General features: G+C 40.6%; 1 protein-coding gene across 2 annotated transcripts in view; it reads right to left on the bottom strand.

Annotated features, from left to right (window-relative positions):
- PIGU (phosphatidylinositol glycan anchor biosynthesis class U) overlaps positions 1–13,937 on the bottom strand; it is a 116,685-nt gene that overhangs the window by 67,166 nt on the left and 35,582 nt on the right. For both annotated transcript variants that reach the window (XM_049868990.1, XM_049868991.1), the window contains exons 3-4: positions 4,128–4,187; positions 3,183–3,245 (exon numbers count right to left, since the gene is read on the bottom strand). In XM_049868990.1, coding sequence (XP_049724947.1) covers positions 3,183–3,245; positions 4,128–4,187 — 123 coding nt within the window. The remainder of the gene's footprint in view (positions 1–3,182; positions 3,246–4,127; positions 4,188–13,937) is intronic.

The raw sequence follows: 13,937 nt of genomic DNA, 5'->3' as shown, positions 1-13,937 counted from the left end.
GTAAACATGAATTTATTTTTCCCCAGTGCTTTATATTGAAAATTTTCAAACTACAGAAAAGTTAAAGGAATAGTTCAATAAACACCCACACCTAGATCCACCAGTTTTTAACATTTTGTCACATTTCCTTTATCTCTACACATACTTTTTTTTTTTTTGGCCAAGCCATTTGAAACACATCACCTTTAAATACTTTAGCATAGGCTTGAGTGTTGCTATGGTGCTGTAAGGGTTAATGTGTCAACTTGGCTAGGTCATAATTTTCTGTGGTTTGGCAGATATTATGTAATCATTCACCATTTTGTGATATGATGTGAGCAGTCAGTAAGCTGAAATGGGCAGTTCCTTGAGAGTGTGGCCTACATCCAATATATATGGATGCTCTGGCAAAGCTCACTCCCTCTCAATCCTGCATCCCACTGGTCATCCTCTGACCTCCGGTTCTTGGGACATAAGCCAGCAGCCTGCCACCAGATTTGGGGATTCATCAGCTCCCACAAACCCGTGAGCCAGAAGCCTTCCGCCTGACCGTTTTAGGGTTTCATCAGCCCCTGCAACCATGTGAGTCAGGAGAAGCCTCCAGTCTGAAGCCTGGCCCACAGATTTGGGGCTTGCCAGCCTCAACAAATGCGTGAGCCATTCCCTTGAAATAAATCTCTCTCTATATATTTATATATATGCTTCACTGGTTTTGCTCCTCCAGCGAACCCAGGCTAAGACAGATGCTGAGTGGATTTTAGCAGAGCTTCTAGACTACGACAGACTAGGAAGAAAGGCCTGATAACCTACTTCCAAAAAAAAAATCAGCCAGTGAAAACCCTATGGATCACAATGATCCAATACTGTCATGCAGAGGGTCACCATGAGTCAGGGACCAACTTGACTAACAACAATAACAATAGCGCCTTGAAAAAACAAAGACTGGGATCTACAAACACAATCTATCTTAGGGAAAAAAATAAGCACCTCTAATTTATTTCTGGATTCCTCAGTTTATGAATCTCATGCCCAGTTGTTTCATCTCTGACACTCAAGAGAAAACTGTTACAGCATTTTACCTCAGCCCCCAAAGTTTTCAAGTTACACTCCTTTAGTTTAAGATGTATACTCCCTGGTCTTAGTGATGCTAAGTCTCTAAACGTAGTTCTTAATCCTTTAGGGGAGAAGTCAAGGACCTCTTTGAACACCAATAACAGCAATGGACTCTACTAAGAAAAATGTCATATGCACATACACATAAAATTTTTATATCATTTCAAGGGCTTCATAGACCCCTTAAGCCTATAAAGAGACTCCAAGTTAAGAACCCCAGTTTAGATAGATGATGAATTCTAAAATTTTAAATCTCTTTGAGATCTAAAATTTTAGAATTCATCATCTTTATTCGTTACTAGTGACCACTGCCACAGAACGGCAGACTGCTATTCCTGGTTCTATTACTTGGTAACAGAAGAGAAAATGAACCATAAACAGATAATACGAATGAGATGAGGCATTCTCTCACCCCAGTCTAAAACCGATCAATGGCTCCTAGCCAATCAAGGAGGAATGGAGCCAGTTTTTTTATAACTACATGGGCAGTCCACGTGGATAATCTGCTAACTCTCTCAGAACCCAGGAAAATGAGAGCGGCCCCAGTAAGCAATTCTCCTGCGCTATTATATATGGATTAAGACTAACGTTTACATTGATAACGTCTACTGTGTTAACAATTCTTCAATAAGCATTTAATACATGCCAAATTTTCCAATTAAGATTGCTCTCTCCAATGAGAACGGGAAGGGAGGGAGGGAGGGAGGGAGAGGGATATTCACTATTAAGATAGTAGTTAAGTTTTATTTTAGGTGAAGGGAAAGACAATACACAATACAAGAGAGGTCAACACAAACGGACTAAACCAAAAGCAAAGAAGTTTCCTGAATAAACTGAACGCTTCAAAGGCCAGCGTAGCAGGGGCGGGGGTTTGAGGACCATGGTTTCAGGGGACATCTAAGTCAATTGGCATAAGAAAATCTATTAAGAAAACATTCTGCATCCCACTTTAGAGAGTGGCATCTGGGGTCTTAAACGCTAGCAAGCAGCCATCTAAGATGCATCAATTGGTCTCATCCTGCCAGGAGTAAGGAAGAAAGAACACCAAAGATACAACGTAATTATGAGCCTAAGAGACAGAAAGGACCACATAAACGAGAGACTACATCAGCCTGAGACCAGAAGAGCTAGATGGTGCCCACCCATAACCAAAGGCTGCCCCGACAGGGAACTCAACAGAGAAACTCTGAGGGAGCAGGTGAGCAGTGGGATGCAGACTCCAAATTCTCATTAAAAACACCAGGTTTAATAGTCAGACTCGGACTGGAGGGACCCCGGAGGCCATGGTCCCCAGACCTTCTGTTAGACCAAGACAGGAACCATTCCCAAAGCTAACTTTTCAGACAGGGATTGGATTGGAATAGCGGATGAAAAATGATACTGGTGAAGAACGAGTTTCTTGGATCAGGCGGACCCATGAGACTATGTTGGCATCTCCTGTCTGGTGAGCAGACGTGAAGGCCGAGGGGGCCAGAAGCTACCCGAATGGATACAAAGAGAGAGAGTGGAGGGATGAACTGTGCTGTCTTATTGGAGGGAGAGCAATTAGGAGTGTATGGCAAGGTGTATGTAAATTTTTGTATGAGAGGCTGACCTGATTTGTAAACCTTCATTTAAAGCACAATAAAAATTAATTAAAAAAAAAAAGGTTGCTCTCTCCAGAGAAACAGAAACTACATTGGGAACCCAATTTTCCCTGGAATAAGCATAATACATTGAGTTAAAAGCTATATTTATTTTCCTTTGAAAAGAAAAACTTGTGAAAGGATAAGAAGACTTTCAAGGCTCCTCATTAATATAACTGTAGTCAAACTGCTTACTCCAGAAAGTCTGAACTTGCATAAGCATGTGGAGATCAGCAGTTATTAATAAGTTACAGAGATTGAGCTGACCTTTCTATTAGTAAAGCTGTCTTGTGGGATTGAGTTTGGTCATTCCAGGGCTGGTGAACAGGCCACAAGCTTCACTCCCACTCCTTGGCATTTTAAAGCAGCCGGGTCCTTAAACACATGACCTTTCACTCTTCATAATTAAAGAGGCCAGCAGGTTACCAAATTCCATCAGCTTTGTACCACCCACTGACTACTCACCACAAGTTTATTGAAGTCCTGGATTGCAAAATACAGGGCAATAGCAGTGAGTGCGTCAGTTATCTGTCAAAAGAAAGAGTAATAATAAGAAACAGAACCCAATTAGTATAGGAATAATGGAATGCTGTCAGGGCCTGGAGTTTCTGGATGGCAGTGGACTAATCAGTATTGAACTCTTATACAGGCAGAACCACTACCATTTACCACATGCCCCATCTTTGACTATCCAAACATAAGGCCCTGGCATAGTTCTGAGTGGAAAACCCTGGGGATTAGGACCCATCTAGGCCTACTTCCTTGTGGTCTCCTACATCTGCCCTGACATTGCAAGTTATCGGTGTTTTCTATGAAATGAAACTAATGCACAATACTGTGCAGGCTTGATATATGTCAAGTGCCTAGCACATACTAAGTCATTATAATTTTTAAGGAAAACCTCAGTGGACCTCCTTGGTATTTTTTGACCCAGATTTTCAAACCTAGATTAGGCAAGAGTTTCAAATTATGCCTCTCAAAATACAGCCCTGCCATCTCAATTTTGGAGGTTCTTGCCCCTGAAAGTCTCATCAGGTCTATGTTCTCTCCCATAACACCTCACAGAATCTTTCGATGGAATGCTTAGGAAATTCAGGATTCTCTCCATGCTAGCACCACAATTGAAGCCAATCATGAAATCTTGGAGCTAGAAAATTCAAGACTACGTAGTGTAGAATTCTAATTCTAAAAAGAATAAGGAAATGGAATTGGCCAGGTGTCAGAGACTATTCCTTCCACTTCCATAACACTGTCAAAGTTTCATGAATTTAAATTAAAGGTGTAAGTTTTTACTTTTATTTTCTGAGAAACTCCTGAACTCCTAAAACAGATTTTTTCTTAAAAACAGAAGACAACTAACTGTAAAATTCAAAATAACTACATATAGATTTTATAAAGAAAAGTACTTACCATAAATACCAATTCAGCATAGTCAATCAGGAAATGAAAAAGGTATATTATTAATGGAGTCTACAAGAGAAAAACAAAAACAAAAATACAGTAAGTTAAATTTTACTACTACTATCAGTTTCCAGAAGAAGGGGTAGAAAAAACTATTCTATCAACAAAAATTGCTTTCTTAGAATAGTGTTCTTTGCTAGTTGGCAGTATTATTTTGTGCAATTGGGGCTATTTGCCAAATTGAGTAAAGGGAATAAACAAAATCTGACATGTTAAATATCTGTTGAGGAACTGTTAACTCACTAAAGGTATGAGGTGAACTTTAGTTCTAAGAGATACACAATGGTCATGGGAAACTACATAACAGGACCAAGATTATTTAACAAAAGAATCAGGAAATGGTTTCCCTTCTTCTGTTCTTTAAGGAGTTTGTGCAAGATTAGTGTTATTTCTTCCTTTAAGATTTGAGTAAATTCACTGCGAAGTCCATCTGGACCTCGGTTTTCTTTGAGAGAAGATTTTTCATAACAGTCAATTTCGTTCACAGATAAAGCACTATTCAGATTTGCTATTTTTTCTTTGTCAATTTAGGTAAATTGTGTTTTTTAGAAATTTGTCCGTTTTATCTAAATTTTCAAATTTATTGCCATAAAATTGTTCATAATATCTTATTTTTTAGTGTCTGTAGGATCTGTAGTGATGTCCACTTTTTCATTTCTGATACCGGTTAATTTGCACTTCTCTTTTTTATCTTACTAGAAATTTCTCAATTGCATCAATCTTTTCAAAGAACCAACTTTAGTCTTTACTGATTCTCTCTATTATACTTTTGATTTCTATTTCATTCATTTCTGAACTTAATTCTTCAACATTTTCTGCTCTTAATAGCTTTTTCTTTTTTAGCGATATCTACATCACTGATTTTCAGGCTTTCTCCTTTTCTACTGTATTCACTTAAGGTAATTAATTCCTCTATGAGTACAGCTTTAGCTGCAGCACATGAGTTTTAATATGTTGTTTTCTTATTATCATTCAGTTCAAAATATATTCTAATCTGCATTGAGATTTCTTCTTTAACTGACTACTTAAAAATGTACAATGTTTATGGACCACAACTACCACACCCTCCAGCAGACTGAGTCCAGTACAACTAGAGGGTCCCCAGCTATCACCACTGTCTGCTCTGACAGGGATCACAATAGAGGGTCCTGGACAGAGCTGGAGAAAAATGTAGAACAAAATTCTAACTCACAGAAAAAAGACCAGACTTAACTGGTCTGACAGAGATTGGAGAAACCCTGAGAATATGGCCCCCAGACACCCTTTTAGCTCAGTAACGAAGTCACTCCTGAGGTTCACTCTTCAGCCAAAGATTAGACAGACCCATAAAACAAAACAAGACTAAAGAGGCACACCAGCCCAGGAGCAAGGACTAGAAGGCAGGAGGAGACATGAAAGCTGGTAATAGGGAACATAAGGTCAAGAAGGGGAGTGTTGACATGTCGTGGGGTTGGTAACTAATGACACAAAACAATACGTGTACTAATTGTTTAATGAGAAGCTAGTTTGTTCTGTAAACCTTCATCTAAAGTACAGTAACAAAAAAAAAGTACAATCTTTAATTTCCAAATATTTGTGGGATTTCTATTTATATTTTTATAATTGGTTTCCAGCTTAATTCTACTATGGTCAGAGAAAATTCGTGAAGCGTTCCATATTTTTTGGAAACCCTGGTGGTGTAGTGGTTAAGTGCTACGGCTGCTAACCGAAGAGGTCGGCAGTTCAAATCTGCCAGGCGCTCCTTGAAAACTCTATGGGGCAGTTCTACTCTGTCCTATAGGGTTGCTATGAGTTGAAATCGACTCGACGGCAGTGGGCTGGTTGGTTGGTTGGCTTCTAGCTTAATTCTACTATGGTCAGAGAAAATACTCTGTGTGCTTTCAATCATTTAAAATGTTTTATGATTTATGGTCCATCGTATGATGTATACTTGAAATGAATGTACACACTAATGTTTATGGATACAGCATTCTATATATGATATTTAGATTAAGTTTGTTAATGATGTGTTCACATCTTCTATATCCTTACTGATTTTTTTGGTCTGTTTGTTTTATCAGTAACTGAGAGAGGTCTGTTAAAAAATCTCCTATGACTGCAGATTTGTCTATTTCTCCGTTTAGGTATATCAATTTTACTCTATATATTTTGAAGCTATGTTGTTGTTAGGTGGTGCTGAGTCAATTTCAACATATAGCAACAGAACCAAACACTGCCTGGTCCTGTGCCATTCTCACAACTGTTGCTATGTTTGAGCCCACTGTTGCTGCCACTGTGTCAATCCATCTTTTTTTTGGTGTGTGTGCTCTAGCTGAAAAGTTTACAGAGCAAATTCATTTCTCATTCAAGCTTATACACAAATTGTTTCCTGACACTGACTGCAATCCCACATTGTGTCAGCACGCTCTCCCTTTCCTTTTCCACCCCAGGTTCCCCTGTTCCATTCATCCAGTTTTCCCATCTCTTTCTCGTCTTTGTTTTTGGGCAGGTGTTGCCTATTTGATCTCATATACTTGACTGATCTAAGAAGCACATTCCTCACATGTGTTATTTTTGTTTTATACACCTGCTTATTAATCTTTAGCTATAAGGTGAACTTCAGGAGTGACTTCAATTCTGAGTTAGAAGGGTGTCCAGGGGCCATAGTCTCCGGGGTTTCTCCAGTCTCTGTCAGACTAGTAAGTCTGCTCTTTTTTGTGAATTTAATCTTTTGTTCTACATTTTTTTTCCCACTCTGTTTTGGGGCCCTCTGTTGTAATCCCAGTCAAGAGTGGTTCAGTAGTGATAGCCAGGCACCATCTAGTTCTTCTGGTCTCAGGATTATACATAAAAAAAAAAAACAAAACCAAACCCAGTGCCATCGAATTGATTCCGACTCATAGCGACCCTATAGGAAAGACTAGGACTGCCCCCTAGAGTTTCCAAGGAGCGCCTGGCGGATCTGAACTGCTGACCCTTTGGTTAGCAGCCGTAGCACTTAACCACTACTGCCACCAGGGTCTCCAATAGGCTGTGGTTTATGTGATCCATTAGTCCTTTGGACTAATTGCTCCCTTGAGTCTTTAGTTTTTTTCACTCTCCTTTGTTCCAGACTAGAACAGACTGACAGTTGTATTTTACATGGCTGCTAGCAAGCTTTTAAGATCCCAGATGCTACTCACCGAAGTGGGATGTATAACATTTTCCTTAAGAACTATGTTGTGCCAATTGACAGTCTATGGTCCTTTGCCTTCAAGCCTGGGAACTTTATCCCATGAGGTGTTTAGTTATATCTAAGAGGATTCCCTGATTATACCATTTCTGTGCTCTATTGTCTATATTATTGGAAACCCTGGTGGCATAGTGGTTAACTGCTACAGTTGCCAACCAAAGGGTCAGCAGTTCAAATCTGCCAGGCGTTCCTTGGAAACTCTGTGGGGCAGTTCTACTCTGTCCTATAGGGTCGCTATGAGTCGGAATCAACTCGACGGCACTGGGTTTGGGTTTTTTATTATTATTATTATTATTATTATTAATATATGAAGACCAACTACAGTTATTTATTTAGAAATTTCCACCACCAAACATGTATCTGCTGGTGAGTGTGCTCCCTCACCTGCTCCCTCACCTCTTGGCATATCTATATATCTATCTAGGTATCCATTCATGGGTTATTTCTTGTTATCAGTCCATCTCTTTGAGGGTCTTCCTCTTTTTCACTGGTCCTCTACTTTGACAAGCATGATGTCCTTCTCCAGGGACTGGGTCCTCCTGATAACATGTCCAAAGTATGTGAGACAAAATCTTGCTATTTTTGCTTCTAAGGAACATTCTGGCTATACTTCTTCCAAGACAGATTTGTTCATTCTTCTGGCAGTCCATGGTATAGTCAATATTCTTCACCAACACCATAATTCAAACCATCAGTTCTTCTTCAGTCTTCTTACTCATTGTCCAGCTTTCGCATGCATATGAGGCAAATGAAAATACCATGGATTGGGTCAGGCTAACCTTAGTCTTCAAAGTGACACCTTTGCTTTTTAACACTTTTAGAGGTGCAATGGCTTACTTTTCTTTTTTTACTATTGTACTTTAGATGAAGGTTTACTGAACTAGCTTCTCTTTAAAGAGTTAGTACACATACTGTTTTATGACGTTGGTTAACAACCCGACAACACGTCAACATTCTCCCTTCTTGACCTTGGGTTCCCTATTACCAGCTTTCCTGTCCCCTCCTGCTTTCTAGTCCTTGCCCCTGAGCTGGTGTGCCCCATTAGTCTCGTTTTGTTTTATGGGTCTGTCTAAACCTTGGCTGAAGAGTGAACCTCAGGAGTGACTTCGTTACTGAGCTAAAAGGGTGTCCAGGGGCCATACTCTCAGGGTTTCTCCAATCTCTGTTAGGCCAGTAAGTCTGGTCTTTTTTTGTGTGAGTTAGAATTTTGTTCTACACTTTTCTCCAGCTCTGTCCAGGACCCTCTATTGTGATCCCTGTCAGACCAGTCAGTGGTGGTAGTTGGGCACCATCTACTTGTACTGGACTCAATCTGGTGGAGGCTGTGGTACTTGTGGACCATTAGTCCCTTGGTCTAATCTCTCCCTTATATCTTTAATTTTCTTCATTCTCCCTTGTTCCCAAAGGGGTGAGACCAATGGAGTATCTTGGATGGCCACTGTCATGGATTGAATTGTGTCACCCCAAAAATATGTGTCAACTTGGTTAGGCCATGATTCACAGTATTGTATGGTTTTCTTACATTTTGTGATTGTAATTTTACGTTAGAGCAGATTAGGGTGGGACTGTAATACCACCCTTACTCAGGTTACCTCCCTGATCCAAAGTAAAGGGAGTTTCCCTCGGGTGTGGCCTATACCACCTTTTATCCCTCAAGAGATAAAAGGAAAGGGAAGCAAGCAGAGTTAGGAACCCCATACCACCAAGAAAGCAGCACCAGGAGCTGAGCGTGTCCTTTGGACCTGGGGCCCCTGCGCCTGAGAAACTCCTTGACCAGGGGAAGATTGAGGACAGATCCCTTCCTCCAGAGTCAACAAAGAGGGAAAGCTGTCCCCTGGAACTGACACCCTGAATTTGGACTTGTAACTTACTAGACTGTGAGAGAATAAATTTCTCTTTGTTAAAGTCATCCACTTGTATTTGTTATAGCAGCACTAGATGACTAAGACAGCCACTCACAAGCTTTTAAGACTCCAGGCGCCACTCACCAAAGCAGAACGTAAAACGTTTCCTTTATAACTATATTACACCAATCGAGCTAGATGTTCCCTGAGACCATGGTACCCACAGCCCTCAGCACAGCAATTCGGTCCCTCAGGGAGTTTGGATATGTCTATAAGCTTCTATGACTTCGCCTTGTACAAGTTGTGCTGGCTTCCCCAATATTGTGTACTGTCTTACCCTTCGCTGAAATTACCACTTATCTATTGTCTATTTGGAAACTCTGGTGGTGTAGTGGTTAAGTGCTACAGCTGCTAACCTAAAAGGTTGGTAGTTTGAATCCACCAGGCGCTCCTTGGAAACACTGTGGGGTGGTTCTACCCTGTCCTATAGGATTGCTATGAATTGGAATCAATTCGACGGCAGTGGGTTTGGTTTTTTTGGTTTATTGGCTATTTAGTGTTTTTCCATCCCTACCTCTCCCCGCCCTTGTAACCACCAATATTGTTTCCTTTTGCTTGTAAACCTTTTGATGAGTTTTTACAGTAGTGATCTCATATTTGTCCTTTTGTGACTGACTTATTTCACTCAGCATAATGCCCTCCAGATTCATCCACAAGGGATTACTTTTATATGGCCTTACTTGCCATGGTCTTATACCTCCCACCAAATGACTTGGCGAGACTATGCAAATGAAGTGCTCGTGGCCCACAAGCAAGCTAGATAGCTTGCTAATAATACAAATAAGGTCCATGGCATCCTTGTAGGGGTAGAACCACGTGAATAAGGTGTATGGAACCCTAACGAGGAGACTGGTTAGTTTTGCCATCTGCTGGGCTTAAATGAACCATCCCAGAGGTGGAACGGGGGACCTCACAAGCACCAAGAAAGAAGAGCCCGGAATGGAGCATGTCCTTTGGACCCAGGATCCCTGTACTGAGAACCTCCTATATTCAGGGAACAAAGAAAGAGAGTTGTAACACAGAAGAGAGCAGAGACAGTGGCACAAGAAAAGCAGAGGCAGTAGAGGCAGCAGAACCAAGAGACCTGCAGAAGATGGTGCGGTGGGCTTCTCAGCCCACTCAGCAAGAAAGCTGAGTGCCTCTGGGCAGGAGGCTTCCTGGTGGAATAGGGTGACTCCACGTACTTATACACAGAGTTAAAAGAGCTTTGTAACACCAAGGGGCCAGAGAGGTATATACCTGAGGGCATGGCAGAGAAGAGGCTGTACTGATCAAAGAACTGTATCCTGAGCATTTTGTTTGTTTTTGTTTTGTTCCCAGCCAAAAGAGCTGCAACACTTGCCCGAACAGGGCAGAGGCCCAGCGGCAGGCACCCTGCTCTGTCAGCAAGCCTCCCATCCAAAGGTGGTCAGCTCTCTCCATGGGCCAGCAAGCACTACCGCAGCCGTCTGCCGGTCTTGTGGTTCCACTGCTCTTACTGCTGCCCCTCATACTGCTGCCACCACCTCAAGCCATCTTCACTGTAACAGCTCTTGACCCATATTAGAGCCCTTTTAGGGGCTCTCTTCCTTCTCTCTCCCTCTCCCTCTCTAAAAACCTCTGTCAGTTTGGCTACTTATAGGCAAGCGCCTTATCAATTTCATGGCACAGCCCTCATAGCCAGGCCACAAACTGACCAATCCCCTGCAAGGTCACTTAATCCTACTGAGTTCTTTTACACACCCTATTTGCATAGTAATTGACCAATCCCTTGCAAGACTGTGGCCCAGCCAATCATCTTTGGCAGAATAATAAATCCAAGGCCAGAAAGGCCATATATAAGAGAAACCCATTGCACTGTAGGAAATGTCTTTATCTTGCCTTCATTTCTGCTGAAAAATATTTTCACTTAGTTTAGAATTCTATGCTAGCAGACATTTTCTTTCAGCACTGTAAAGATGTCTTCCCACTGTCTCTGGATCTCACCATTTCTGTTCAGAAGTTACTTTCCATCTCACTGTTGCTTTTTTAAAGATAATTACCACCACCACCATCACCACCCCACCACCACCCCCAGCTGCTTTTAATCTATTTGTCTGGTTTTAAGTAGTTTTATTATAATGTATATTTCTCTTTGAATTTATCTGGCTTGGGTTTATAGAACTTCTTGAATTGTTATGTCTTTTATAAGTTTTGAAAATTTTTTCAGTCTTTAATTTCTTCAAATATTGTTTCTATCTCATTCTGTTTCTTCCCCTTTCTGTAACTTCATTTATATGTATGCTAGATCTTTTTATTTTTTTTTTTATAGATCTCTTATGTTTGTTTCTCTGTATTTTTTTCCTTTTTGTGTCCAAATACCTACAGGATATTTTCTACAGACCTATCTTCCAGATCACTGATCTCTTAGCTTTGTGTAATCTGCTGTTAAAGTCATTTATTGCATTCTTAATTTGTTATTATATTTTACAGTTGTAGAATTTCCGTTTGATTCATTATTATATATTCTAGTTCTCTGGCGAAATTTTCTATCTTGTCATCTATTTTTTAAACATATTAATAACTGATCACAGTTATGTTAAAGTCCAAGCTTAATAACTCCAATATTTGCTTCACTTATGGATCTGTTTTGATTGCCTATTTTTTTCTCCATCCCTTATTATGCTTGGTCATTTTTTTTTTCACTGTGCTGTAAGTGAGTTTACAAATCAAGTCAGTCTCTCATACAAAAACTTATATACACTTGCTATATACTCCTAGTTGCTCTCCCCCTAATGAGACAGCACAGTCCTTCCCCCCACTCTCTATTTTCATGTCCATTTGGCCAGCTTCTGACCCCCTCTGCTCTCTCATCTCTCCCCCAGACAGGAGCTGCCCACATAGTCTCATGTGTCTACTTGATCCAAGAAGCTCACTCCTCACCAGTATCATTTTCTATCCCATAGTTATGCTTGGTAATTTTTGACTAAATGACATTGAGTATGAAAAATTAGAGACTATAAAAAAATAATAAAACCAAACCAGTTGTCGAGTGAATTCCAACTCATGGAGACCCCACGTGTGTCAGAGTTGAACTGTGCTCCACAGGGTTTTGAAGGCTCTGACCTGTCAGAAGTAGATCACCAGACCTTTCTTCTGAGGTGCCTCTGGGTAGGGGTGAGCCACCAACCTTTCAGTGAGAAGTCGAGTGCTTAACCATTTGTGCCACCCAGGGATGAGGCTATTTCCTTCCAGAAAGGATTTCTTTAGCTTCTGGCAAGCAGAATACAATCAGATCACCTTAATCTAATTACAGATTGAGCTAATCAGAGGTTAGATTCAGTATCCATAAGACTGGTCTACATCTGTTTTAACCTTACACCTAGAATGTAGTACTTCAGCAGTCCCAACTGGAAGCTAAGGCCTTTACCAGGGTCCCACCGCCTCAGTTGGCCCTACCCTCTAATATGCATTTCCCAAGCATTCTGAGACTGCCAACAGCTCTGTGTAGCATCTTAGCTTCTTCCCAGACAATTTGTGTTCCACTTCTCTGGGTCTCAACCTGAGTCACTCAAAAATTAGCAAATGCTTCAAAGGAAAAAGCAGCTCAGTCTGTCAGTCTCACTTTTTTCACACGCCTTCTCTTTAGGATCTTGGCCCCTCAAATCCTGGCTATCTTGGTACTTCCCAATGTCTTCAGATTTTATTTTTTTAATTCATCCTGCTTTAGTGGTCGTTCTGGTCAGGAGGTTTGGTCTGCTAGGAGCCAGTCCATCAGTCTACCAAAACTAGAAGAAGAATATAACCTCCTTCCAACCCCCAACTACATGCAAAAATGTGTCCTATAATATTGCTAAGGGTCATTGGCAGGCTTTTTGGTTAGCATGGTGGAAAGAACACAGGCCTTGGCATCAGCCTCCAAAGTTTAAATCCTGATTCCACCTGTGTGCATAGCTTTGGGCAAGTTGTTTCTCCCTCTGAGCCTTGGTTTCCTAAGCTATAAAACAGAAATAATGACCTATTTCACAGCGTTGTTGGGAGAAGTAAGGTAATGTACACAAGCAGATAGCACAGTGACAAGCATATAGTAAACCTCAATATCTTAGTTACCCAAGATCAGGTTTTTACCTCTTTTTGGAAATAGCATCAACTTTGTCTCAAAGTTCTAAAAAGCATTAAGCTTTTACAACTATCTACTAAGGGACTGATTCTTTTTTCCACTCATCCTTGTTATCAAGAAGTGGTAACTTGATATTTATATTACCAATAGCCTACTTTCAAAGTGTTTTGATGCTTCAGATAATTCAGAATGGCTCTAACTAGGTATCAGAAATATCAGAACAAATAGTTCTCAAAAAGCTTATCAGCAAATGGGCAAGTTTCCATAATAAACTTACATGTATGCAGTAGGTAAATTATATACCACACTATTACAGAGAAGTATATACTGAATATAATTTGTCTTTATGCTTCGTCTCCATCTGAGCGACCACTCCCAGTGCGGGTGGTTGTAGGTGTGAATAAACTAATAGCTTTACTACCAGTACTTGGCTAAACAGAAAAAAACAGAACCGCCCCTTAAAGGCCATTTATAAAATCTCATCCGTGGTTGCTAAATTCCTTTTTTTTCTCCTCTGTACAGAATTTTCTTCTCCATTTTCACATATTTTTATCTTTCCCTAAGAG

Source organism: Elephas maximus, chromosome 25 (assembly GCF_024166365.1).
Source record: "Elephas maximus indicus isolate mEleMax1 chromosome 25, mEleMax1 primary haplotype, whole genome shotgun sequence".
In the NCBI taxonomy this organism is placed as follows: Eukaryota; Metazoa; Chordata; class Mammalia; order Proboscidea; family Elephantidae; genus Elephas; species Elephas maximus.
This window is presented reverse-complemented; position numbering and strand designations above follow the sequence as displayed.